At 31.9% G+C, this 25,884-nt stretch overlaps 2 protein-coding genes and 1 non-coding gene across 3 annotated transcripts; 1 reads left to right on the top strand and 2 right to left on the bottom strand.

Moving 5' to 3' along the window:
- Positions 1-9,189: 9,189 nt before the first annotated feature.
- Positions 9,190-9,262, bottom strand: Trnav-aac (transfer RNA valine (anticodon AAC)). Its single transcript has one exon. It is a non-coding gene; the product is annotated as a tRNA-Val (tRNA).
- A 1,159-nt stretch (positions 9,263-10,421) lies between these two features.
- LOC131849563 (guanine nucleotide exchange factor MSS4 homolog) lies at positions 10,422-11,951 on the bottom strand. The gene is made up of 2 exons (XM_059199655.1): positions 11,581-11,951; positions 10,422-11,410 (listed from the first exon to the last, which is right to left on the bottom strand). The coding sequence occupies exons 1-2, from the start codon at positions 11,725-11,727 to the stop codon at positions 11,171-11,173; spliced, it is 387 nt and encodes a 128-aa protein (XP_059055638.1). The 5' UTR covers positions 11,728-11,951; the 3' UTR covers positions 10,422-11,170.
- A 504-nt stretch (positions 11,952-12,455) lies between these two features.
- LOC131849564 (zinc finger protein 431-like) lies at positions 12,456-25,025 on the top strand. The gene is made up of 14 exons (XM_059199656.1): positions 12,456-12,721; positions 13,561-13,692; positions 14,206-14,859; positions 16,374-16,501; positions 17,591-17,665; positions 18,218-18,350; positions 18,956-19,083; positions 19,867-19,930; positions 20,310-20,332; positions 21,058-21,154; positions 21,919-22,041; positions 22,245-22,355; positions 23,102-23,217; positions 24,024-25,025. Exons 1-14 carry the CDS (start codon positions 12,614-12,616, stop codon positions 24,208-24,210), a joined length of 2,079 nt encoding a protein of 692 aa, XP_059055639.1. The 5' UTR covers positions 12,456-12,613; the 3' UTR covers positions 24,211-25,025.
- The last annotated feature ends 859 nt before the right edge of the window (positions 25,026-25,884 follow it).

The raw sequence follows: 25,884 nt of genomic DNA, 5'->3' as shown, positions 1-25,884 counted from the left end.
ACCTCGTCCTAACGATCTCTGAGCCTACGCAGGATTTGCACAGATCTTAATGTCTAATTTAAATTACAAAGAAAAAGAGTAACTCAACCCGTTAGATCGTTTTATTCAGTGAATTCTAAGGTTATGTTGTTTCGCCGACAGTAACTAACAGACAACCCTATGTACATATTATTATGAGTGAACTGTACAAGCGAGTCAGTCGGTCGCATTGTGTCACACTACACAAGAAACAATAGTTTACAGATACATCTATACTAACATTATAAAGGTAAAGTATTTTTATCTATTTGTAACCTTTTTACGACTAAACAAGTGAATAGAAGATTTTTTCTGAACTGGTTAATTCCTAGTGAAATTGTCACAATGAGCTTACTGACCTAATTTTATCCTTATGCTAGCTTGTAGGGTACCAGAGAGTCTACCAGATATCATTAAATAAGCGGGTGTACTATTCCATATTCATCCTTAAACATTTTTATTTATACTCTTTATTGCACTAATTACAGAAGAATTACAATGTCCCCATTTTAGAAAGTTATTATACTATAAATAAACATACCTACAGAATATAAATTATTACCACATTTTAATGTTAGTCTAGATAAATAAAAATCAAATATAATAGATAATGTACACAAGTTATTAAGTGCTAAAGTTAATCAGTCAGTACATTACGCTACGTAATTTGATGCGTTATGAATAACTTCATTGACGTGATGGTGGCAATAGGTTAGATCATTTGGTTGACCTTTTGATGTGTAATTTGACACTTTCAGTCATTTATTATGATGTGATCATAATATTTACTAATTAACGTTGACAGTTAAGTCACTTGGGAACCACAAGATCGAATATGGTATCAAACTTGTGAATTTTAACAAGACTTTAAAAGAAGTATTTAATGAATTAATTATAATCACTGAACTTAAGATATTTCTTTAAAAAATTGTATTAATAAGTTTTTTTAAGCAATTATGGAGTTTCGTAGGGCTCGTGGCAAAGTTATGAGATAAAGCTCTCCGTTTATTTTAGAATGGTACGTTGTAATTTCTTAAATTAATAAACCACTTTTAATTTATTGAGTTTTTTTTTAAACACATTTTATGATTTTTTACATCCTCCGCCGTCCTTGTCACTGCTGGTCTTATTTGTGGAATTCCCTTTATTCCAAATGTAACAAACGTCACATATTATGCATTCCACCAGTAAATAAGCAGATGAATTGGAAATAAGATATAAGATTTTCGTTTATAGTTCAAATTTCGTGTTATATTAGATTTTGAAATGTGACGTGACAAAATATAAGACTCCTCCCAAACCTTGTCACACAATTCCACAATTTGTCGAACCACTCCCCCATATCAAACTGTGACAAATTATTAATGGCGCCTTACTTTATAAATTTCGGGCGAATTTTACTTCATCTTCATAGCTACTTTCGTCTTCAACTAGTGCCTCGCCTGCATTCCAATAATTAAGCTCCGGTAAGACCATCATTCCAACATCATCCAAAAATCATTGAACACTTGATTCCCTATAACAGGAAAATGTGGGCCAACTATTACAACACTAACCAAATGACTTGGTCTTCAGCGCTTAATTCATAGTCATAATATGCGTGTTATTTTTAATTAACTAAGTCATTTTAAAATTATACTTTCTCTGAGCAGTAGAATCAGATTTGAATGGTCTGTCTCGACTGCGCCTTTGTATTCAAATTAGGCATGAAGATGTGTGCAAATCCTGGGCAGGCGCAGAGATCGTTAGGACTAGACTATACGGACAAGTCTCGAATAGTATCCCAATAAAACCAATTGAATTTCTTGACAATATTTTTTAAATGGAGTATCTAACCGAATTGGACCGTAGGGTTAGTAATAAAAAAAATATGAGCATAATAGCAAAAACAAAAAATGTATTGTGTTTATACTCTAGAATTTTTACTATTATTTTTCTCACTGATAATTTTCCAGTTTTTATAATATTCAGATAAATAGATACATTCTATTTAGTATTGGCTGACCCAAACAACTTCGTCTGTATTATATTTTCCCCTTTTAACATTTTTCATTGCAGTTCCGTACCTAGTAATTGCGTGATGTTATATAGACTATGACACTAAGAAATAGCATGACTTACTATTGATAAAATAATTTTCTAATTTGGTTCAGTAGATCCAGAGATTACCCCCTATATGTACACAAACTCACAAACTTTACCTCTTTATAATATCCCATAGTATAGATTACTTAAAATGATTATATTAAACAATCTGACTAAACAAAATGATAGCCGTCGCATAAACAACACCACGAATGTTACTAAATGCATTGTACTGTTAAAACGATTTTCCAACGAATATATATTTTATTACTACTTAAATATTTACGGGAATTTTAAACATTATGTTTTCGTCTTTCGCGACAATTGTTTTTTTTTTGCGATTTTCACATATTGAGTGAGTGTATCCACGCCTTTATATTAGCAAGTCGTATCACAGATTAAATAATAGTTCTGTACTAATTCAACGTGACAGGTTCTATGTTGAATTATCTAACCTTATGTTCTTGTCTATGGTAATGTAACCTGGGTATTACCAATACAATTAAGTCCCGGATCAACTTTCCTAGTCACTAATTGCTTATGTATGATTTGTTGTATATTTTTCCGTCGCCTATTTACATACTGGAAGAGTTACCATTCCAGAGAACTAGTGTTTTTTTAGAGGATGATAATGGAATGGTTTACACTGGCGGGGCACCAGTGGAGAATGATAGGATGAACATGAAGTCAGATCATTTAGCCCAACGTGACAAATTCACCGGGAATTTATCACGATGGTTTGTTTGTTTGTTTGTTTGTAATACTTTATTGTACAATAATATTATAAACAAAAGGACATAATTAACTTAGAAAAAAAAACATGCGTACAATGGCGGACTTATCCCAGAAATAACTTTCTTCAAAGTCAGTATTTCTGAGTTACTGAGAGGAATTGCGCAGTGGTGGAAATAGGTACAATAAATAATGGATGGTTTCTCAGGGGGACAAACCGCGTGGAGGCGACCTGACATTGTACATTGCTAGCAATGGGGTCATTAGTCCACATTACTAACAATCCCAATTGTAGCAGAGAAAAAAATCTCAAAGATTGGTCTTATAAAATATATTTTTGATTTGTATAAGAAAACGGGACTAATTTAAGACCCGAATTTTCCAACATACATTATACTAAATACGCACATAAATAGTACAATTCAGATGTATATAATAACCAATAGTTTTTATTTTAAACAAGATATATATTATAAAAATAAGAAATTGACTTCATGGTTAAAACACACACACCCAATATTTTTTTCGATTTTAATCGCAGACTGATCTATTAGGTAATTGCACTAGGGTGACCCAAAAAGATATGATTGCAATATTATTGCTTTTTTGTAGCACAAACGATGTTACGACTCAACTAATGGTAAGCTACTGTCGTGTCTCTATAGCGAATGATATACCATGTCAGGTCGACCTTCACGCGGTCCCCTATGGTAACATCGTGGTTAATCTCTAGTGAAATTACCATTATGGACTAACTGATCTGACTGCATTCATGCTTCTCGACGTTTATTAAAAATATATATTTAGGCATATGGAACGACTATGAAACCACAGTATATATCCACAGTAATTTAAAAGATTCTTGTGCAGTTCAATATTCACTGAATCTTTTAAATTATTGTGAAAACCGTAGGTACCTATATTGAAAAGGACAGCTTGTTTTTTAAGATATATTTATAGCGAACACTTTTCTTAGTTATAAAATTTCCATCAATGTTTACATTATATTCATAAAAATACATAAATTAAAGAAATCAATGCTCATTATAAGAATCAATCAACACTATAAATAACCGGCGATTGTCTAATCAATTAACATAAGTCGTTGACTAAATAAATCATCTAACGACCTTCTAATGTTTATATGACTGTATTATTTCAAACATTATATCCACTAACCTTAGTGGACTTTATAAAAGATTTGTCAAACACAAAATCCGTGTTTCTACTAAACGCTCTAATGTATTAGTGATAAAAATGTGTTTAAGTACAATCGAAAAGTAAGATTACAGCCAGAAAAAATAATATTAACAACCCTTGGCAATTCACACTGTGCCAATAGATATATTAATAAAAAAGTAAATAAAGAACAAATTTAAATTAGCACAGCTAAACGTAACATTGTATATTTATTTTCAAAACATAATTTTACAGCTTCAGTTATCTCTGAATGTTGGTTCTATTGACGAGCTCAGTTATCTAGCGGTTTAACACGCAGATTTGCTTACGATAGTCGCACGTGGATTCCTCGCCCGATGCAAAATATTTGTATGCATCAGTATGATTCATTGATCAGGGTGTTCTCTATGGATATTACGTATGTATTTACAAAAACAATATACTTATGTGAGTATTTCTATCAGTTGTCTAATAAACATAAAAAAAACTCTGCTTAACTTGTGTGACTTGTCCAGAATTATTTATATTACTATTATTATTAATTCAAGTACTGTATTTTTATAATGCTTTTTATACTTCGTTTTGTATTAGTGTTAATGTATATTTATCGTATCTGGAACATCCGCATCACTTACATACCGATCAAAATCATAACTCTCCTTTTTATATTGTCATAGTCGGGAAAAGAAATGGAATCATTTCTCTTTTAAAACCTTAGTTCTCGACAGTACATATCTGTCGGGTGTAAGGTCACAAGCGACATAGCTTCTGACCCTGACGTTGTGTGAAATTAGCCTTATGTGCAGTATCTATTGGCTAATACTATTGTACCAAGTGCCAGAAGTTAATTGAGGTGGATAGACTACTGTAGCTCTTTATGTATATCCTACGTCTGACAATAAACTGCAATAACTCCAAAAATAAATCTTTGGGAAATAGGCTCTAATGTTAAAGATTTAAAGTCTTATACCCAAAATGAGTAATGTTGTAGTTAATTAAGTGTGGAATTAATGGAACGCTTAACAATACCTAAAAATCATTAACTAAAAACTAAAATTTTTGTGAAATGAACTTTAAAGTCAAAGCAATAAATTTGGTTTTCTAAAATTCGTATTAGTAGTTAACCCAGTTTAATATTAAGAAAACCAATTTTTTGTGAGTGCATCAGGGGTAGTTGTTTGAAACTTTAAAACAAATTGACATTAATCCGAGAGATGGCGGTAAGCTCGTCACAAGTAGATAGGTTTTGACTACCCGATTTGGGATAGCAGTCGTGAAGGTATGTTATTTCACTTTTTTTACTCTTTTTTTACTTTTAACCAATAGGTGTATACTGTGTATAATGTATATTATATACAGAGACGTTCTACCATAACTCTTTAACATAGTAGAGTTACTTATGCCCTTTAACTAGTGATGTTGATGATTTTTTATTGTAATCACCTAAAATTACTTGAATAATATGATAGTTGAGAAATTTTAACAGTTATTCGTTGTTTACGAAATCACTTATTATTAATATTCATTGTTATTGATTTTTTATTTAATTCTAGTATCTAAGTTATGGTGGTGACCTCGCTGATTATTATTAACAGCACTACTATAATTTCCGATGGTCGCAGATTTGATCGCCACACAATACATTTGTATTTATAAATTGTATTGCCCTGGTAGTTTTAGGTCAGTTTACTATTTCCAATAGTACAATCTCTGCTTAGTTTACAACTAGATGGCGCTTATATATCATATTATCTCTATATAGTATAAAATAAAGTTGCTTCCACTGTCTATTCGCTTAAATCTTTTAAACTACGCAATGTACTTTAATGCAATTTTTAGCAAGAAAGAGTTCTACGAGAGAAAGTTTTATATGTATTGTACATGTATACTCGTACGAAGCCAGGGCGGGTAGCTAGTATACAATAAATGAGAGTATTAATAGTTTATTTTGCATTCTGTTAAAAAATAAACAGGCAAAGGAAACAGTGCACAGAGGCGAATTCATACAATAGGTGTGCAATCTATTGACAAATGAATATTAGTCCACAGGCAATAATGTACGAAATGAAGAAAGATGATACAATAGCATACTAAAACAATTTAGTATATAACCTCAAACAATATTACGGCATTCTTATAGATATGCGAGTACAGTAGAACCGCAGATCAGAGAGACAATATCTACGAAATATAACCTATTTGCAGTGTTGCCAGGTGAACATCTTTACTCCCCCTTAAATTATGTTATAAAATCCCCCAAAAAATGGTTGTGGAGAACAGTAGTGGTATCTTTCATTTTAGATAAGAAGCATGACCTATTTATTAATCCTCCATAAAAAGAGCTAATATTAGTACTGATTATTTCCCAATAAAATCATGTTGATTTTGTTTTTATCACTTACTACTTTTATGGTTTACATACTTATTTTTCTTAGAACTGATTATGTTCTTGTTTTTAGTTGTCTTTACTCCTTTATTAAAAAGAACCTAACCTACTCTCGTATGCCCTTTATTTACAATGACAATCCCTGTCATAGAAAATGTATTGTATAGAAATTGTTTTCCTTCTTCCAAAAATTCCCCCAAACAATTGTTTTTCGAAATCGCCACAATATCTCCTCAAATTTTGGAAAACCACCCTCAATCTGGCATCACTGCCTATTTGATGTATTAGAAAATTCAAATGCATTAAATGAGGAACATTTTAATGATTTTGTAATGTTGGACGGTGCGTAATATACGCAATTGAATAGTAATACCTCTCATAGAGAATGTAGGTTAAAGTTCGAATCATATTTTATCATTGGACATCTTATGCTAGCTAATGGTGTCCGTATTACTGTAATAATTACATATTATGTACAGAGTAAGTTACGTTATTTTTACGTATTATGTTTCTTTTTTATGTAATTGCAATGGTAAACAAGGTGAGTTCAATTGATGGGAGATGGCCACCATCTGAATATGAAGTAATAAGGACAGCGTGTGATTTCACGCCCGTGTCATTTATTCGCTCATGTTGCTATTATGCCTTTCGATATCTCAATCATTAAACAGAGGAATGTAAAGGATTGTTTATAATACATTTTTTTCGGACTACACCAATGCTGTTGGCCGCGGCTGGCTTTTTCAGCTTCATCGAACGATAGGGGGCGAGTGTAGATGGCACTCAAACCCATGGAAGGACTTATGGAGCAGCTGAATGCCAACTCCCGCCTGACAGATACGACTTTAGTCTGAGAGCACCGCCTAGGGGTTCGAACTACGTAATTTTTAACAGTTTAAGAAATTACGACAGGCCTTCGTAATTTCTATGCCCATTTGAATTTGACGGGGGGTCGATCAGATGGGCGCCCAATTACTAATCTACCATTTCAGGACGATGCCCACGTGTTCTCCCTGGAAATCATCGTGACGACGCCAGCGGTTATCGGACATGACTTCATGATCATCCTATGGCCTGCCAGCACAAATCGTTAGAGCACCTGTCCATGATGCTGTTCAACTGTTCATGAATAGGTGACGATTACCACTTACCATCAGATGGCTTGTTGGACATTCCTATTACATAAAAAACATAATTAAACCCGGTATATCACCTTTTTATTTGTTTAAATCTGACATATCCACCAATCGGCTATCAAATGATATCATACGTAGACATGTTAATGGGTATCATCAAATTTCACCATACAGTTCACTATAAATAATTGTTTAACAATTAAAAACGAAAGTGATTTTCCCAAGGTGGGGCGATGTTCGATCAATTCAATTTCACTCGTTAGTTACACAAATTATTGTAGAAACCAGTAGAAACTAATTTTAATGTAGAAGTGATCTGCTGTCAGTTGATTTGGTAATGCAGCATGGCAATGTGGAAGGTCACCCATCACTTATATAGTATTTTTAGAGTTCCGAACAAAATGGAATAATATTTTTTATTATTTAAATAAAATGTTTTATTTTTAAATTAGGATGACCTACCTGACTTAGCTTTAAATAAAAATAGAAATAGAAAATTATGTTTAAGCCTTATTAATTATTCATGCTCTCAACCAATGCTGTCTTATCACAAGAACCTTGTGTGTTTCTCCTTTAGTTATTGTTTAGTAAACTTAATGCACTTATAGCAAGAAACATAAAGCTGTATCAGATTGGAAAAGTTTTTTTTTTATTTCAAATTTAGATTACTGGATGTTGTTTAAGAAAAAATAATCACCGGAACCACTGCACCAATTTAAAACATTCTTTCAGCGTTTGAAACATGTACATTATTTCAGAGTGACAATATATGTATTTACATTTACAAAGTTATGAGCACCCGCGCTAAAACGGGGCGAATAAATAAATAAATTAAATAAGAATACAATACCCTTCTTTATACTTGTACCTTTGGTACAGGTACTACTTATGTTGACATTTCGTCTGTCTGTCCTCTAATATCATTTAGATTTCAGATTTGGATGATTATCATCTACGGTCGTATATGTTACAAAAGCATCATAGTTTTCTACCACTTTCTGTCTTGAACTCTACCCAAATTTGTCTGGAAGAGATTGCTTATGCGATGAGACCGCTTTTTGTACCTTATAAGTAATAAGATACAAAAAGCGATATCGTTTAATTTTTTTTATAATTTACTTCTGGTACTATAAAAAAAAAGTAATAAATAAATACCCTGAATGCTATCAACGAGTCGTAAAGTTCAAGTCTGGCCGACTGTAATGGAATGTCATAGTTTCAAAGCAGGTTGCCAAGTGTGAGTATGGTTTTCAAAGCAGTGGTATTACTACACTGCATAACAACCCTAATAAACTATTATTCTACGGAATCACAATGAACATTGGAAACGTATAAAGTATAACGATTACATACTCTGTAGTTGTACTTTCATCTATCCGTCATTCGATTTAGTATTTAATTACGTTTAATGAACTTTCTAATCGTTTTCTCGATAACCAACAAAAAAAAGCGAACATAAACAAAGACATTAGCGCCTGTTGTAAATTAATAGCAATAATATATTAAAAACATTTGTAAAAGTAATTCAGGATTTTAATTCGTTACTTAAAAAACAAAAAAATTCGCTTAACAGTTTGTAAGCTTATAATATTTAATTGAAAATAATAAATTAGTAATAACCCATAAGTTAAATATAAAAAAAAGCAAAAACTATGTTTCCGCCCGGGATCGAACCGGGGGCCTTCTGCGTGTTAGGCAGATGTGATAACCGCTACACCACGGAAACGATGGTTGTAAAGTCGAATATTTTGTTTACTATTCATAGTCTAACGTTAGGTTAAAGAAATAGATATAAAATTATTTTATAGTACGTTCATGACTTTTTGATTTTCTATTACTTAGAACTCAAGTTTTGTAATTTCATGGAAATTTCCCAATACAGTGAATCAATAAATAATTACGACCAGATAACACAGCCAAAAACAAGCCTCAACATTTTTAATAATTACATGATTTTTTTTTTCTTTCATTACAAAAAAAATCATTAATTTGTTTTGCATGTAAAGTGCTTCTGTATGATGATATCTCAATAATAAATTTTATATTTATATACTAGAGGTACTACTACTACTATCAATATTGTTAGAGGTTTTTACAAAAATGTATTTACAAGATAAACTAAATAATTCTCTCAAATTTTGTAATTATAATTAGGAATGTTAAAACTTACTGTATGTATCATAATATATTTACTTTGGTATTCCAAATGACATTCGTATAAATGGCATACATATCAAGTGCCTCATGAAATAATAAACACAATTAAATACAAAATAATTATTATAAGCATTGTACACATTATACAAATCATTTATTTGCCATAATAATATTTTAGAGACCAGGAAGTTAGTAACAGGGTCGAAATATCGGGAGGCCTCAAATAATATTAACATGGTAAACTAAATATTTTGTTTACATAATGTGTACAATTGTACAGCTGTGAAGAAAGTTGTGTATTGTATAAGTAAAAAAACCTAAGGTAAAAGTTGGCATAACCAATAACATTGTATAATAAAAAAATATTTGAAACATGTTCCAACCAAATTTATATACATAAAGAAAATTTTTTGTGAGAAAATATTAGAAGTTCTCAGAATAAAATGCTTATTGAAAACATATCATTTATAACATATATTTTGGTAGAAATGCATTAAGTATAATTTTGTGCCTTATAAGCATGTATAAAAAAATAGTAATCGTTTGGTCCACACATTTAGCTTAGATATGAATGTATATTTTATAATCATTATTTACAGGTACATTATGTAAAAAATATTTAGATATGTATTTTGAAATCATTTGTTCGATTGAAAAGATTTTATTTGCATCGATATTTAAAGTACAAAACATTATTTATATATGAAATATTAACAGCATTATTACTGCATACATTGGTAGAAAAATTATATTAATTTTCTTAATTGCTGTCTATATTTTTATGTTTCTTGCCAGTGTCATATAGAATTTCAACAGGTCCGAAAAAGTATGTTCATTAAAAGCAGATATACATTCCAAATTTAATATTTTATTTCTATTACATGTCAATATAAAATAATTAAGTACCATCCTACTTAATACCTACAGGTGTAAAATATAAAAATGATAATTAGCACACATATATTATTTTTAAACATAATAGGTACTTAAAAAATTATAATAAACCGTGACTATTTTATATTCCTGATGAATGGAATGGAATCATAAGTTTATAAATGATTAAAAAAGCATAAATGGTGTACAAATAAAAATATAGGCCACATATAGATTAATTCCTTTTTAATATAGCTATTTAGTTTACGGTAAATGTAATATAAGTACTCCAGATTACATTTTATTTTACATTACAGAAAGCTCTTTATTTTCTTAATACAGATGAATAATATATTTTTTAAACTAAAATTGATATTTGCTAAATTAATTGGAAAATAGAAAAATTTTATAGATAATCATTCTAGAAAACTAGAGTGTAATTAAATATTTTTCTACTCAATTCATGAAAAGACATGTTGTCAATTTCATAAATTTTTAATACCATTCTTTAATATTTTTAATTAATGCCCTGTTTTGTAATATTTTTACAAACAAAGATATACAAATTCATCTGATTTTTTTAATCAAAAAGGTTGAATTAGTACTAACAATGGACTACTCTAGATAATGCAACATAACTATGTTTTGTGTCCAAATCATAGTATCCCACTGGTCCAGCATCACAGTCAGCACATGTCAAATACTTATATGCTTCCACCTGATGCGTAAAACCAATATTTTCAAAGATATACATGTTTTCAACATAGTAATATCCATTTAACATTTCCTTTTGGATTTCACCTTCTTTCCTGTTGATATCCTGTTGCATTAGTGGCAGTTCTTTCTGTAAATTTAAATTTAGAATTATTTAGTTTCTTAAATATTTCTATATTAATTAATTAGTAAAAACAACAAAGCAAAATTTGAACATAGATCAATTCATAATTGAGATAGAAAAGTAATTAAATGATTAATTACTTAAGTTAAAGAAACGTAAATACTTAAGAAACTTACCTTCTGTGCAATGTATTTAGCAGTTAGCTTTTCTAATATTTTGGAACCACAGAATTGACACTTAACAGTCATCTTGTTTTTGCCGTTCTCCACATATTCTTTCTGATCGTCTTCCCCTGACGTGCTATTATTTTCCGTTTCAGACATTTTTAACAATAAAATAATGAATAAAGATCTTATAGTGTATCAGAAATTTTCATTAGAAAAATGTTCAGATATTATCAACGTATATTAACTACGTACTTATAACAGTTAAATGAAGCTAATTATTTCAATTTCAGTAAAAGTACAATTAAGAATACTTTTTAGTATACTTTTTCAATTCCATTTACATTACATTTATTTATCAATTTTGACATTATTAATTGAAATTGACATTTTGACTATGGCAACTGAAAGGCGGATTATTCTGACTGACAGTATTGATCAATCAATAAATTGACATATAGGTTTGCCTTGTGGTTGACATTAACTACATTACCTTTATAGAATAAAAGATTATTTTTACCCCTTATATTTCAGATCCAAAATTTATTTTAGACATTATTTTAAAACAAGAAAAGCTAGAATAAAATTGATTTGGATTATTATATTGTAGTTTAATTAAGATAGCTTCTTGAGGATTGAAAAAAAAGAAATCTATGTTTGCAATTACTTACAAATGGCATATTTTGCAGTACTAAAAATACAGATATTTGTATTAAAAAATAATGTGTTATGTGTAAATTTTGTTTCAAAAACTTCAAACTAGGTATATGCTAGATAAACCTGTATAACTCTTACATATCCGACAGCGATGTCTTGCTGTAAAACTGACAGCAAAATACAGATTAAAATGATAATCAGAGACTTTATACTCAGAGTCAGAGAGACAATCTGTAAAAGTGTAAATATGGCGACCCAAAACAAATATAATTTAATCAATTTTATTATTATTGTCTTAATAAAACTTTTGTAATTATCTAATTTATTGGTTTAGTTTCTTATGCTACCGAATAATACTCCTTAGCTTCATATTATTATAGTATATAAAATGGCGGAATTAAAAATATGTAGGATATGTTTACGTACAGAATCGAAAATATATAAATTCGATCGATTCCAGCTCAAGTATTACTATGAAGAAATTATGGCCTTAAAAGTTAGTATTTTAATTCATGTATTAAATTACTGTCTCTGCTTGTCAGCTGCTTGCTGTAATTTTAATAATTAATTAAATTTAGTCATACTAATTTTTGTTAATTATACCTTAATAAATATAGAATTCACAATACTTACCTTAATAGTTGCTTGATTGAAGTCGTCAAGGAGGAAACGTGAAATACGGGCGGTATTTCACGTTTCCTCCTTGATGACTTCGGTGGTTTACTAGTTTAGCAAACCGCCTTACCTCCAATGATCATGGGTTCGATTTCTTTCACAATGCAATCTTATATTTATAAGTATAATTTCTTTTAGTCTGGGTGTTTTCTATGTACATTATATATGTAATAGCTGTCGCGCTATATATTATTCTGATATACATATAAGCTTTATTGCTATAAAGTTTCATCAAAATCTGTTTAGTAGTTTTTGTGTGAAATAGTAAGAAATGACATGATGAAAAATTGTTTACAATAAAAATTGTTTGAGTATTTCTAACTGTTATTTCATACCCATAACACAAGTTCTGCTTAGGTCAAGACTAGATAGCTTGCATGAATTGTCCATGGTTATTATCCCCTGTCTCATTCAAACGGGGATCGAAATTATGACCACCTGGCTAAGGTTCGAACCTCTAGCTGTACCCTCAGACTTAAGTTGTATCCATCAGACAGAAGTTGGTCTTTAGCCTATTCATAAGAGCTTCTGCTTGTTTGGAGTGCCATCTACACTCGCCCCATATTGGTTGATGTAGCTGTAAATAGAAGCTTTGATGTAGCAGCATTAAAATAGGTAAAAAAATGACAGCCAGTTTTCAATAATTATGTTTTATTTTAGGTTAATATGGCAGATGGTCTACCACAATACTTCTGTTATGAATGTGCAACACTATTACACAAATTTCACAAGTTCAAGGAAAAATGCTATATTGGACAAAAAGTATTCAAAGAAATATTATGGAGAGGGCCTGTAGGTATATGACTTGTGTTATTTTAAGATTCATGTAAAAAGAGGGTAGTTATAAGTTTTATATGTCTGTGTGTTTGTCTATGGCTTATATTCTAAGGGAATAGACTAGTCATGATGCGGTATGAGATGGTTTTAGCTAATAATTTATTTATTCAGAAATTTACTTAAAATCTTTATTTTATTACTATTGTTCAATAATTTTATTTCATAGATGTTAAAGTGCTAAAAATGTGCTGACCCTTGTATTTCAGCTATTGAATTATTTTTTCATTTTTATTAGAGCTGTTTTCTTAATTTGAAATGCTAATAAATCATTATTTTTTAGTTATATAAATGACATTTAATGTTTGAATACAAAAATTTAATAATATAAGTTTACACCTGTATATCCTGTGAATTTAATCATCTAAGGTTTTTATGTGTTCCCTTCATTATTACTGGATCAGTGTTAAATTATTATTAGAATTAGTGGATAAGGGACCTAAAGCCAGAACAATATTATTACTATTACAGATAACCTATGAAGCAGTGTACCAAGTAGACAGAAAGGATAGATATCTCCAATCCTCATTAGACATAATTACTGTAAATACGCATAAAGTAAAAACTTATTTAATTAAAGTCAATACCAATGATCCTTCAACTGATGACAATGAATTTGAAGCAATAAATGAAGATGATTGTTATAGTGACCATAAAGATCCAGATATTGACCCAGTATACAATGATACAGATCATAATTTAGAGGCAAATGAACATATCAGTGATATAGCAGACATAAAAAATGAAGTAGAAGAAGAAATTTTAAGTAACAAAGAAACAGATATGAAATTACCTTGTAGCCCAACAAATATTTTTGTAGACGATAAGAAAGACATTGTACAAATTAAAACTAAAGAGATTAAACTTAAAAGAAAGAATTCTGTGGTAGCAATAACACCAAGTAAGAAGAGAATCTCATTTAGAGGTAATAATAAAAAGACAAATATACTTGAGGGTAAAAACTGGAAGAAGATCACATTGGCTGAAGAAGAGGCAACTAAAGAATTCAGAGCCAGATCTGAGGATCCAAAGTACATAGGTGCAGCATTCAAATGTACAGATTGTTTTAAAGGCTTCTCCAAACAGGAGATGTTAAATAGGCATAAAAAGTTAAGGCATAATGAGGTATTGAGTTTGCATTACATATCTATACATATAAATAAAATTGCAGTGTCTGTTTGTAATATTGAAATTACCGTTTTTTACTACATGCATATGAATATAAATACGGTACATACACCAAAATGACATTTTTTACAAATTTTGTCTGTCTGTCTGTCTGTTTGTTCCGGCTAATCTCTGAAATGGCGGGACCGATTTTGTAGGGACTTATTTTGGCAGGTAGCTGATGTAATAAGGAGTAACTTAAGCTACTTTAATTTTAGAAAAATAAAGTTTAATTCCACGCGGACGAAGTCGCGGGTACAGCTAGTTTAAAATAAAATCAGGATATTATTATTTCTATAGATCTATTTCTGACACTTGTGAAACCTTATATGTACATAGGTAGACTTTTTACAAATTTGTTTAGGTTGAAGTTCATGCTTGGCAGTTGAAATTATAATAATAATCTCAGGACAATTCACACAGCGCCATCTAGTCCCAAGTTAAGCTAGCTAAAGCTTTTGTTACTGGTACTAGATAACTGATACAAGTACCTAGAATATTTTTTTTTCGTAAATACATACATATTATACATAGTAAATATGCAGACCGATACAAACAATTATACTCATGAATACAAATGTTTGTGCCGTGCGAGGAATCGAACCCGCGACCATCGGTCGTAAAGTGGTGTGCTAGACCACTAGACCACCGAGGTCGTCATCAAATTGGTCGTGACATATGTATATTTCAGCTGCCAAGCAGTTTGCTTTGTGATCAGTTTTGATTATAAGCCAGTGAAATCACAGGATATGGAAGCATCCTCTGCAATGGCAAAGCATGAATTGTACCATGCGCATGACATTAGAATGTGACATCCATGGCACTGGACAAGCATATAGATAATGCCTTCTACTTACCATCAGGTGTTTACTATACTAATTTACATTATACCAACATTAACATAGCTTAAATCTTATACTTTGGACTGTAAAATTAAGTAACATAATTTAATTTACTATGAATATTTAAACTTTAGAAATATAAATTTCTTATTGATTGCGAATTTTGTCTAACCTGTATTGGTACTTTGTATTAATTGTTTATTCTTAGAAACACTTAATACTAACTAGGTAAGCTAACTTTATATGAACTCACAACCATGTAATTGCCGCATACATACACATTTAAACACGAATTGTGTTGCATGCTCAAATAACTGAGTTAAAAAAGCGCGCGCAAATGTAGTAACCGCTGGATTCCTCTCAAGTTTAAAGAGTAAAGTTGTTTACCATGATAATCTAATTTACATATATCTACTACAAATCCTAAATGGGGCAAAAGTGACATTTGTGAACTGTCATTATGATGAAATATCCTATCCTCATGATCAGTATTATATACTCGTTATATTGTTTGAAGCAAATATCACGCATTGGCGTCTGCAGACTACCCATGATTACAATCCTTGATAGGCCCACATTTCGTAATTCATATTCGTCCATATTAAATTAATTACAGTTTATTTTCAACAGATATCTTATTCCTATGAATGTCGCTTCTGTCGTATGACATTTTCAATGGACTGCTATTTAAGAAAACACATGCGACAGCACTATACCAAATATCAGTGTCTTCGGTGCGACAGGATCTGCCCATTAGAGTAAGTGATAAATTATTTATGACGTTATTTTAAGCAATATGTAAGCTTTGATGAGAAGAATAAACGTATTAAAGTCGAATTTTGTAATATTTTTTTGTAAAAAAAGAATTACGTAGTCCGACGGCCGTTGCTGGCCTGTACAATTTCACGGACGAAAAATGGAGGCGAGAGAGATGGCATTCCAAACCCGCGAAAGAATTTATCGTGTGTTTGGCAGAGAATTCCTCCCTCACGGATACGACTTTAGAACCAACGCTCATAACAAATAAAAAACCTTTTTAATAGAAAATAAAACATCCAAGTAGTATTCCTACGGAGCCGTTATTGCCGTAATAATAATAATAGTTATTTTAAATAAATGAAATTTTTTTTTATTATTCCTGATTCAATAATAATAATTTTAATTATATATTAATCACTAGATAGTATAAAACAAAGTCGCTATCGCTGTCTGTCCGTCCCTATGTATGCTTAAATTGTTAATACTACGCAACGGATTTTGAAGCGTTTTTTTTAATAGATAGAGTGAGGAAGGTTTATATTTGATTCAAGAGGAAGGTTCATATGTAGAATAAATGCATAGTATTTTAAAGAAACACTGAAATTAGACGTTTCTAATGTGATGTCGTAAATAACATCACATTAGAAACGTATAAATCACATTATTTGTGCTTCCATTGCAAACGCTGGCTGAACCCCACGAGATAAATCGAAAATAATGTACTACAGTATTGTACACCTTAAAAAGGTTAACAAAAAAGTCCGCGATGGTATATGTCTATCTCTTAAGGATAACCCACAATAAAAAAAATCTCCTTTACATTATACCAAGAAAAATGGTTTATTTACGAAGTGAATTTACAGCATTAATTTTTAGCCAATTAAGTACCTTAAATATATTGACCATTTAATATACATAAATATGGCCCTTTGCAGCCTGTAATTTAAATGAATATTTCCGAAGATATTACAGATTTAAAATGCAGGGATCGCAGGGTCAAACTTTCAACGTTGAGCGTTTTCGGCAACACAGAATCAGTAAACTTCACGTATATGTATAATATTTTTGTCATTTTCCTTATATTTCAGGAGCACAGCTTTGTTGCATGAAGAATATCATAGTGGTATCCTGAGGAAATGCATTCATTGCAATGAAGAATTTCGGTGAGAAGTTCCGCTTTTAATTACAGTCCCTATAGTGCAACACATTGTTAAAAATGTAATATGTGGTAACAGAGTAAAAGTGATCTTCAACCTCTCTTTTCTTCCAATAGTCGCGGGTTCGATCCCTCTTACAATGGAAACATTTGTATTCATGGGTATAATTGTTTGTATTGGTCTGAGTGTTATCTATGTATATTATACATGTATTGACAAAAAAAGTATTTATGTATTTCCATCAGCTGTATAGTAACCATAACACAAGCTCTGCTTGGGACTATATAGCGTTGTGTAAATTTCTGGGGTTATTATTATTATAATAACAAAATACAAATCAATAACTCAAAATGGAACCCTATATTCAGTCGACTGGCGAAAATACTAGTATTAAGCGAAGTTCTAATTGCCAGTAATAAGACAAAGCAAGTTACTCGGTAACTGAAGTGAATGGGACAGAAATGCCCACGTAAAATACTTTATAGAGTGTACCTAGGTCAATTGGATTGCGTTATTTGATTTATACAGTGATATTTATCATTTAATAATTTCTTATAGGCATATGTCAACGTACTACACGCATTTACGCACGCACAGAAGCGAACACGTGTGCACGCTGTGCGGCGTCTCGTTTGTTAGTGAGGCGGGGCTGCATCAGCATAAGAAGGTCAAGCACGTCAGCAATGAAATTGTTAGTGTTACATATCGATTATATATTACTAGTTGTTGCCTGTGACTTCGTCTACTTTTCACCCAATGTGGAAAAATTCCTTCCGTTCCTGAGGCCCGTAATTTTTGTTTTTTTATTAATAATATTTTTTTGTTTTTATTTAACAGAAAAACGTGATATTCATAATTATTGCTGAAAAATATATCAATTTATATATCTGACTGACTCTCCTGTGGAGGTAACACTGATATCAAACTAAAAGTTAATTCGAGGGATGAGGCAAACAATGTTTGTCATGTCAAGTGTTTCGTTCACCACGACGTCGACTATTAATAATGCCTCTGACCAAAGCATTATCTGGGATATATTTTATTTATTTATTTCAGTAACTCTAATACACGTAAGACGTAGTAAAAAGTACATATGGCGGACTTAACACCTATTGGCATTTTCTACGAGACAACAATGTTTTGTGCTGAGATTACAAACAAACAACTTATTGTTGGCAATGCAAATAATATTAATAATATATATTTTTTTTACATATATATTCCTATAAATATACATACACATACCATACATATCTAGTAATCAGGATATTTGTATGGAGTTCGCAATGTTTGCAGGAATGTCCTGATGATGATGAAGATGACGAAGTCAATACGTTCTGTGAACGTTGCAACATACACTTTGAGACGCGGAAGGCATACAAGGAACATCTGTTTCAATCCGTACTACATGCAGATGGTGAAAGGTATGTTTGTTTTCAAATTTTTTTTTAATTTAAAAAATATGTAGAAACATTTTAGTCAGTTATGCAAGTAAACATTTTTCACTACCCTTCTATTCAGACTGAATAGATTTAATTTAGAAGAATCGACTAGAAACTTGCTCTAATTTTTATTATAATTCAAATTATTAACATTTATTGCTTATATTAATGTCTTACATTGAATGAAAATACCATGCATAATTGTTTAGTGAGAAATATGTTTTAAGTTTATTTAAAAGTACTTCCAAAATTCCATACCTTTACAAACATTTTACAATAATATTTCTTTTATGTATCTGAATAATTAATACAAGACAAATAAATTTACAGTCCCCCCTGGTAATTGCTAACTGTCACCTATATACGTGAATAACACTGTCGTATGACATCTGTGGTTACCAAACATGTCAAGCATACCAACACACAAATAAGTGACACAAAACTGAGGCCTATAGAGATTTTTAAATTTGGAGCTATGACCCTATTAAACTAATGCTACCAAAGTGCCAAGTTTGGATCATTGTTACGCGATCTTCCAAGATCACATTGTTACACGATCTTGGAAACATTCGTTTTTAATTCCTGGAGAATTCTTTTTGCTCATTCTATCATCTACCACTGGTGCCTGGCCATCGTATACTGTTAGGGCAAGAACATGCACTATTCTTTTATCGCCCATTAAGAAATGCTTACTTTTTGTTTTCTACTTTATGTAGCTTATTTTAAGGTTTATATTCCTCATTTTTATATTGTACTCTTTTCTAGCAATGAATTACAGGAAGATACATCAATACCCCGTAAAGTACTGAGCAAAAAAGAGCAAGCTAAGGTGAGCCATATGAATGTTTAGTAAATAATATTTTTTTATATATTAGAATTCTATTTCGTATAGAAATATTTAGTTAATAATTGAAATCAACAAAAAAAATCCTATTATTATTATTGGGCTCTATTTTGCCATAAAATTGCAATAGACAAGTATATTGACAAATAATATAATTTTGTTTATCTGTATATAGTTTCGTGTAAGTGAAAGACTTTCTCAACTTACTCCATTATTCTCTGTCTTAACTACACTCATTCAATCTCTTTCTGCTATCTTTAATAACATCCGCCTATGTTTTCCTCTGTCTCCAATACAATTACCACATAATATTTTATAACTATATATAATGTAGGCACTCTCACAGAAATTAATATTTTTTCAGATTACAACTGAATTAAGGAAAAGGTAAGCCTATAATTCTATAAACACACATTATAGTTATGTATACTATTAGGTTGTTTTTGGAAAATATGCAGAGGAATAAGCAGCATTTTCGTTTTTTTTTACTTGTTCAACTTGACCGATGTGTGTGGAATTGTATTTTTTCGCTAAATTTCGCACTCACACTTAATAGTTACGAACTTGCGAAATTATATAGAATCTTAATAATAACCGAGATAGTAAGTATGGTAGTTTGTTATTCTTTCACGCAAAAAATACCGAACGGATTTTGATGAAACTTTACAGTAACATAGCTTATGCATCAGAATAACATATGGGCTATATTTTTTATTAAAATTTAACACGAGTGAAACCGCGGGCACAGCTAGTATAGAAAAGCCTTTATCACTTAGATAATATACTTTTCAAACAGTGAAATATTTTCTCAAATTGGGACAGTGGTTCCGGAGTCTACTTTCATCATACCAAAATCATCTGTCCCTCTTTATGATCTTAGCATAGATATGTAATATTATGTTAGTTGTGGTATAGATTTTAAGTATGTGTTAATACACCACTATATATAATATTTCTTTACAATACAAAGGGTAACACGCAAGTTTGTTGCTCGTTCTTCTTGTGACGATGTAGCTTCTCGAATGAGCGATAGATTAAAAAAGAACACATGAATAAAAAGTGCTTAAATGAAAGGTTATTTGAATAAAGAATCTCCTATTCTATTTTAATAGGAAATCTGATCCTGGCCTAGTAATCACGGGCGCTGTATCTAAATCTAGGCGAAGGAAAACTAAACGACTGCGGACCAAGCCTACAACATGCCACCAAGTGAGTAGATTGGAATGATACTGTAAAAGTCGACTTTGTAAAGACATGACTGCTTCAGAGTTCGGATATAGACTTTGTATAAATTACGCGTTATTTATAGGTTGATGGACTATACACTTCAATGCCCAAGTATATTTCGTAATATGTTAGTATTATAGCCACCAAACAGTGCGTTGTAATCTGTGATTCGGTTGTAGAGTGCAGATTTGGCAGTAAAATTGTAGGATATGGAGACATAATATCTTTGTTGTCCGGAATGGCAAAGCACACCAGCGATATATGTGGCAGTCAGGATACCATTTATGGTATCCTGGCTGCCACATGCTAATGTGGTCTTCATTGTGCTGTTCATGTAATTGGGGATGGTTACAATTTACAATCAGATTGGCTGTCAGCTTAAAAACGGTAGTTGTTGAAAATATTATTTTTGTTTTTCACTTTTTATCGCCCAACGCAAAATGAAGGGTGTAATAAGTTTGATGTGTCCGTATGTTTGCGTTTTTGTCTGTGCATTATAGCTTTTATATAAATGGGCAGACTATAATATTTTTTTTCTATGTAGTCTAACATTGATAAGATAATTATTATTTATATAGTTAATAGAGTGTTAACTGTATTAGCCAAGATCGGACCTTTATTTACCTAAAATTATTTGTCCAGTTAAAAATATAAATAATGTGCATTAAACACGAAAGTTTCAAAATACACTTTATTACTTTATTATTCTGCGGTTACTAATAAATTTATCGTTTTTTTTATTTTAGTGTGGGAAACATTTCGAGACGCAAGCAGCGTGTATGAAGCACCACACTTCGGAACACCCGCGCACTTCGTTCCGGCCGCCCTCCGAGAGGTACATATGTGAAATATGCGGCGCGTCGCTAGCGGCAAGTATATCTATGCTAATACACTAGCCTCTTCCCTACTACCCTCGTTTAAAAGAAACAGCAGATACTCTTGTCTCTCGACCATACGGAGGGCATAGCATCTGCCCACGATGTTATTTCTTTTTAACTTGACGTTCAGTATGATTTTCAGTATTTTATACTCATTTATATATTAAAACTAAAATAAGTTTGTTTTCCAACAGCCTGGAAGTATATCTGTTCATCTGAACATACACACTCGAGAGAAGGTGCACCCTTGTGATATTTGCGGACGGACGTTCCACGCCACCGTCGGTCTGAAGCGACATCTAGTGGTGAGTAGAATGTTTCTTGAGAATGTAACCTCGGTGTATTTTTTTTGTGGATGATAATGGAATGGTGCACCCGCCTGCGCTAACGGTTTACGCTGGCGGGGCACCAGTGGAGGATGATAATATGAGCATGAGGTCAGGTCAGTTAGCCCATCGTGACAAATTCACCAGGAATTTAACACGATGGTTTCCAGGGGGAACCGCGTGGAGGTCGACCTGACATGGTACATTGCTAGCATAAATTAAACCCGTAAATTAAACTGTTATAACACCGAGGTGGTGTTATAACAGTTTAATTTACGGGTTTTTTTTTCGATGATCGCAGATTCAACTCTCGTACTATCCAGACAGTTTTTTTTATCTATATTGGTCCAGACGAATACCAGATACAATTTCCAGGTGTGACACCGTTAGATGTTTGTACGAATGTATTGCAAACCACAGTTGCAACAGAAAGACAGCATCTTCAGATTTAATATGAAATTAACAATATTCTAATTTATACAGATTTTAATATGTAAAGTGCTGTGCACTGTGTATGTAATATATATTGTCAAATAGTACAGCGCCATTTACTGCCAAAGTACAGAGCTTGTATTATTGGCAATAGACAATTGACTTAAATACATGCATATATTCTAAAATACATATAATTGTTTTCCACCAAGATCGAAACCACCTGAAAGTGATGAGTGACAACTGTACTGTTATGTTCTTAACTTAATATTGTTTTTTAAAAATTGTTTCAGACTCATACGGGTGAGAAGCCTTTCGCGTGCACGCTATGCGACAAGAGGTTTACACAAAGCAACAGCATGAAGTTGCACTATCGCACGTTCCATCTGAAACAGCCGTATCCAAAACGGTGCGTATTTTACGATACTATCTTCTTTTTAATGGATGATAATGGAATGGTTTACCCACCAGCGATGATTTACGCTGAAGGCACCAGTGGAGGATGATAGGATGAGCAAGAGGTCAGGTTAGCCCTGGAAATACCAGGGGGAGCCGCTTGAAGATCAACCCTCACATGGTAGCAAGTTGTTAGTCTGTTTGTAATTTCAAATTAACAAGTTTACACTAAATACATGTGGACATATTCTTACATAAAAAAATGTGTGTCTGTTTGTTTGTTCTTACTAATCTTTGAAACGGCTGGACCAATTTTGATTAGACTTTCAATCGCAGTTAGCTAATGTTATAAGAAGTAACTTGGCTTATATTTATAAATATGACATTTATTTTATTAATAAATAATAATGTAGTGGCAAAGTAGATAGAGATAATAGAAGAAACTCAAATATTTCTTCATTCAGGTTTTTTATGTAATTAGAATGGAAAACAAGCTGAAGGTTCACCTGATGGTAAGTGGTAACTGTCACATATACATTAACTACGGACTACACTATGGATATTATATCGTCATTTGACGCCCGTGATATCACTCATGCGTTGCTCATGCTTAGGACTAAGATATCCTATAATTTTACTGACTTATTTGACTTTTACCGATCAACCGTATAAGCTGTGATAGCTTCCAAAGTAAACTGTTTGCCAGCTGATAAAGTGAGACTGAGGTCTGCTTACGCGGGTGCAGATGACTTTTTACAAACTGTACTTCGATTCGGATATGTAAAATGTAATAACTAATTAAAATCTATAATACTACAGAAATAGAAGAAAAAAGAAAGATATTCTACCAGATATGGATGCGGAGGAATCCAAAAGTGACGAAGAGTCTGACAGTATGCCCGAGCCGGAGATCCCCACACAGAAGACGGGTCTCGAACCCGTACCTGTTGCTGCCACTGTGATGAACGGACAAGAAGATGATATGCACTACTTAACATTATCATAAAGGTCAATTTAGTTGGTGGCCCATTTCCCGTTTTGATACATTTTTCTATTGACACCCCGCAGCTGCTAGTCATATCATGATGTTGTAGTCTATATCTTTCCTCAACTAAAAGGCCATCCAACACTAAAAGAATTTTGCCATTAAGACCATTAGTACCTGAGATTAACACAATCACCAGAGGAAGACTGTAAACATTCGTCTGCGTGGATACATTAGTCTGTTTCAGTCGAGATGCAGCTTGGTTTTTAAGATGTGTTTCAGTCAGAGTGAGAATAAAAGAGTAATAATTTTTAACTTAGGTGTGTTAAATTATTATTATTATAGTGTACTATTTAATTAGGTGGTCATATACAGTGAGTGAGATAGCAAAAAAGCGCGCTCCAGTTTGCAACCAGTTTATTTATTGTTGCGATAGCAGATAGCGCCTTGTGCGCAAATCATATGTGATGCTATAGGTATAACTCAACATATGTCTGTCACATTATTAACTATTTGCAGTTGTGATGGTACAAATGCATTAATATTTAAAAGGCGCTCGAGGACTGCCGCGGTAAAGCTATTGCATAGCATTTTTTATCAACTTATGCAATTATAATTATTTATGCAGTATTAATTTTTCTTTGATATTAATTTAAGTTGTTTCTTGATATTAATTCAAGTACACTTTTTGAGCGTGGTGACCGATAAGAAAACAATTTATTATACAGTAATAAAATAATGATACTTTCTTACAAACTGCTGCTTATGTATTCGTCAGATTTCGGAGCAGCTCGTCTCGATCTGTGCGAGCTTCGTACAGTATGTTAGTTGCGTGCGCACACAAACACCGTGCCGAAATCTGCCGAACTGAAACGACGTTAGGCGATGCACGGCTTTCAATGCAACACCGCTGTGCCGGAGTGGGGGGCGTTAGGTTTATTTTCGTACCGGAATTTCTTGATTCGGTCGCCGCATTCAAAGCCCGCGATAAAAGCTATGCAATAGCTTAAAAATATTTATTTAATCAGAATAATGATTCGATCATCCATATATGTTAATGGTTCTATCTCGGTAATAAAAAAAGAACCTTTTCATATATCTGACTATATGTATGTATAAATTGTTCGGGTTTTCCACCCTATATAGTTAATCTCTTGTGACGTTTAGTGAAACCACATCATTACATCTCCGCCCTGGTTTCTCTATACCACATTATTCAGTAAATATTGTAATTTAAAATGTACTCCACACGTTATTGAATGGTACAGATGACAGGTGAAGCTTTGCTATTTATTATTGTAAAAGAACTTAATGTTTCATATATTTGCTTTCCTGGGAAAGTTGTTCGGTTTAATGAATTTTGACTTATATATTATCCATATCAAATAATAGTTTATTTAAATTTATATAAAAGTTATATACATACGCTTTTATTTGAAGCTAATCTGTGCTGCACTGTTTATATTGAATATAATCTGCAACTAGAGCAATGTAAACCATAACCATAACATTTGGCCAAATTAACCATTGTGGCTGAAATATCTGTTAAGGTACAAATAATTTTAGCGACAAGTTTTTACCTGTACATTTTTATGTAACTGGAAACTGAAACAAACTAATACGCCGTCTGGTAGTAAATTGCAACCATCGTTTATATACATGGAGCGCGCCACGGGCAACCCACGGTCATCATGG

Source organism: Achroia grisella, unplaced genomic scaffold (genome assembly GCF_030625045.1).
Source record: "Achroia grisella isolate CSIRO2021 unplaced genomic scaffold, CSIRO_AGI_Agris_v1 utg660, whole genome shotgun sequence".
NCBI classification, from domain to species: Eukaryota; Metazoa; Arthropoda; class Insecta; order Lepidoptera; family Pyralidae; genus Achroia; species Achroia grisella.
The sequence above is the reverse complement of the archived record's forward strand: the minus strand, read 5'-3'. Positions and strand labels throughout refer to the sequence as shown.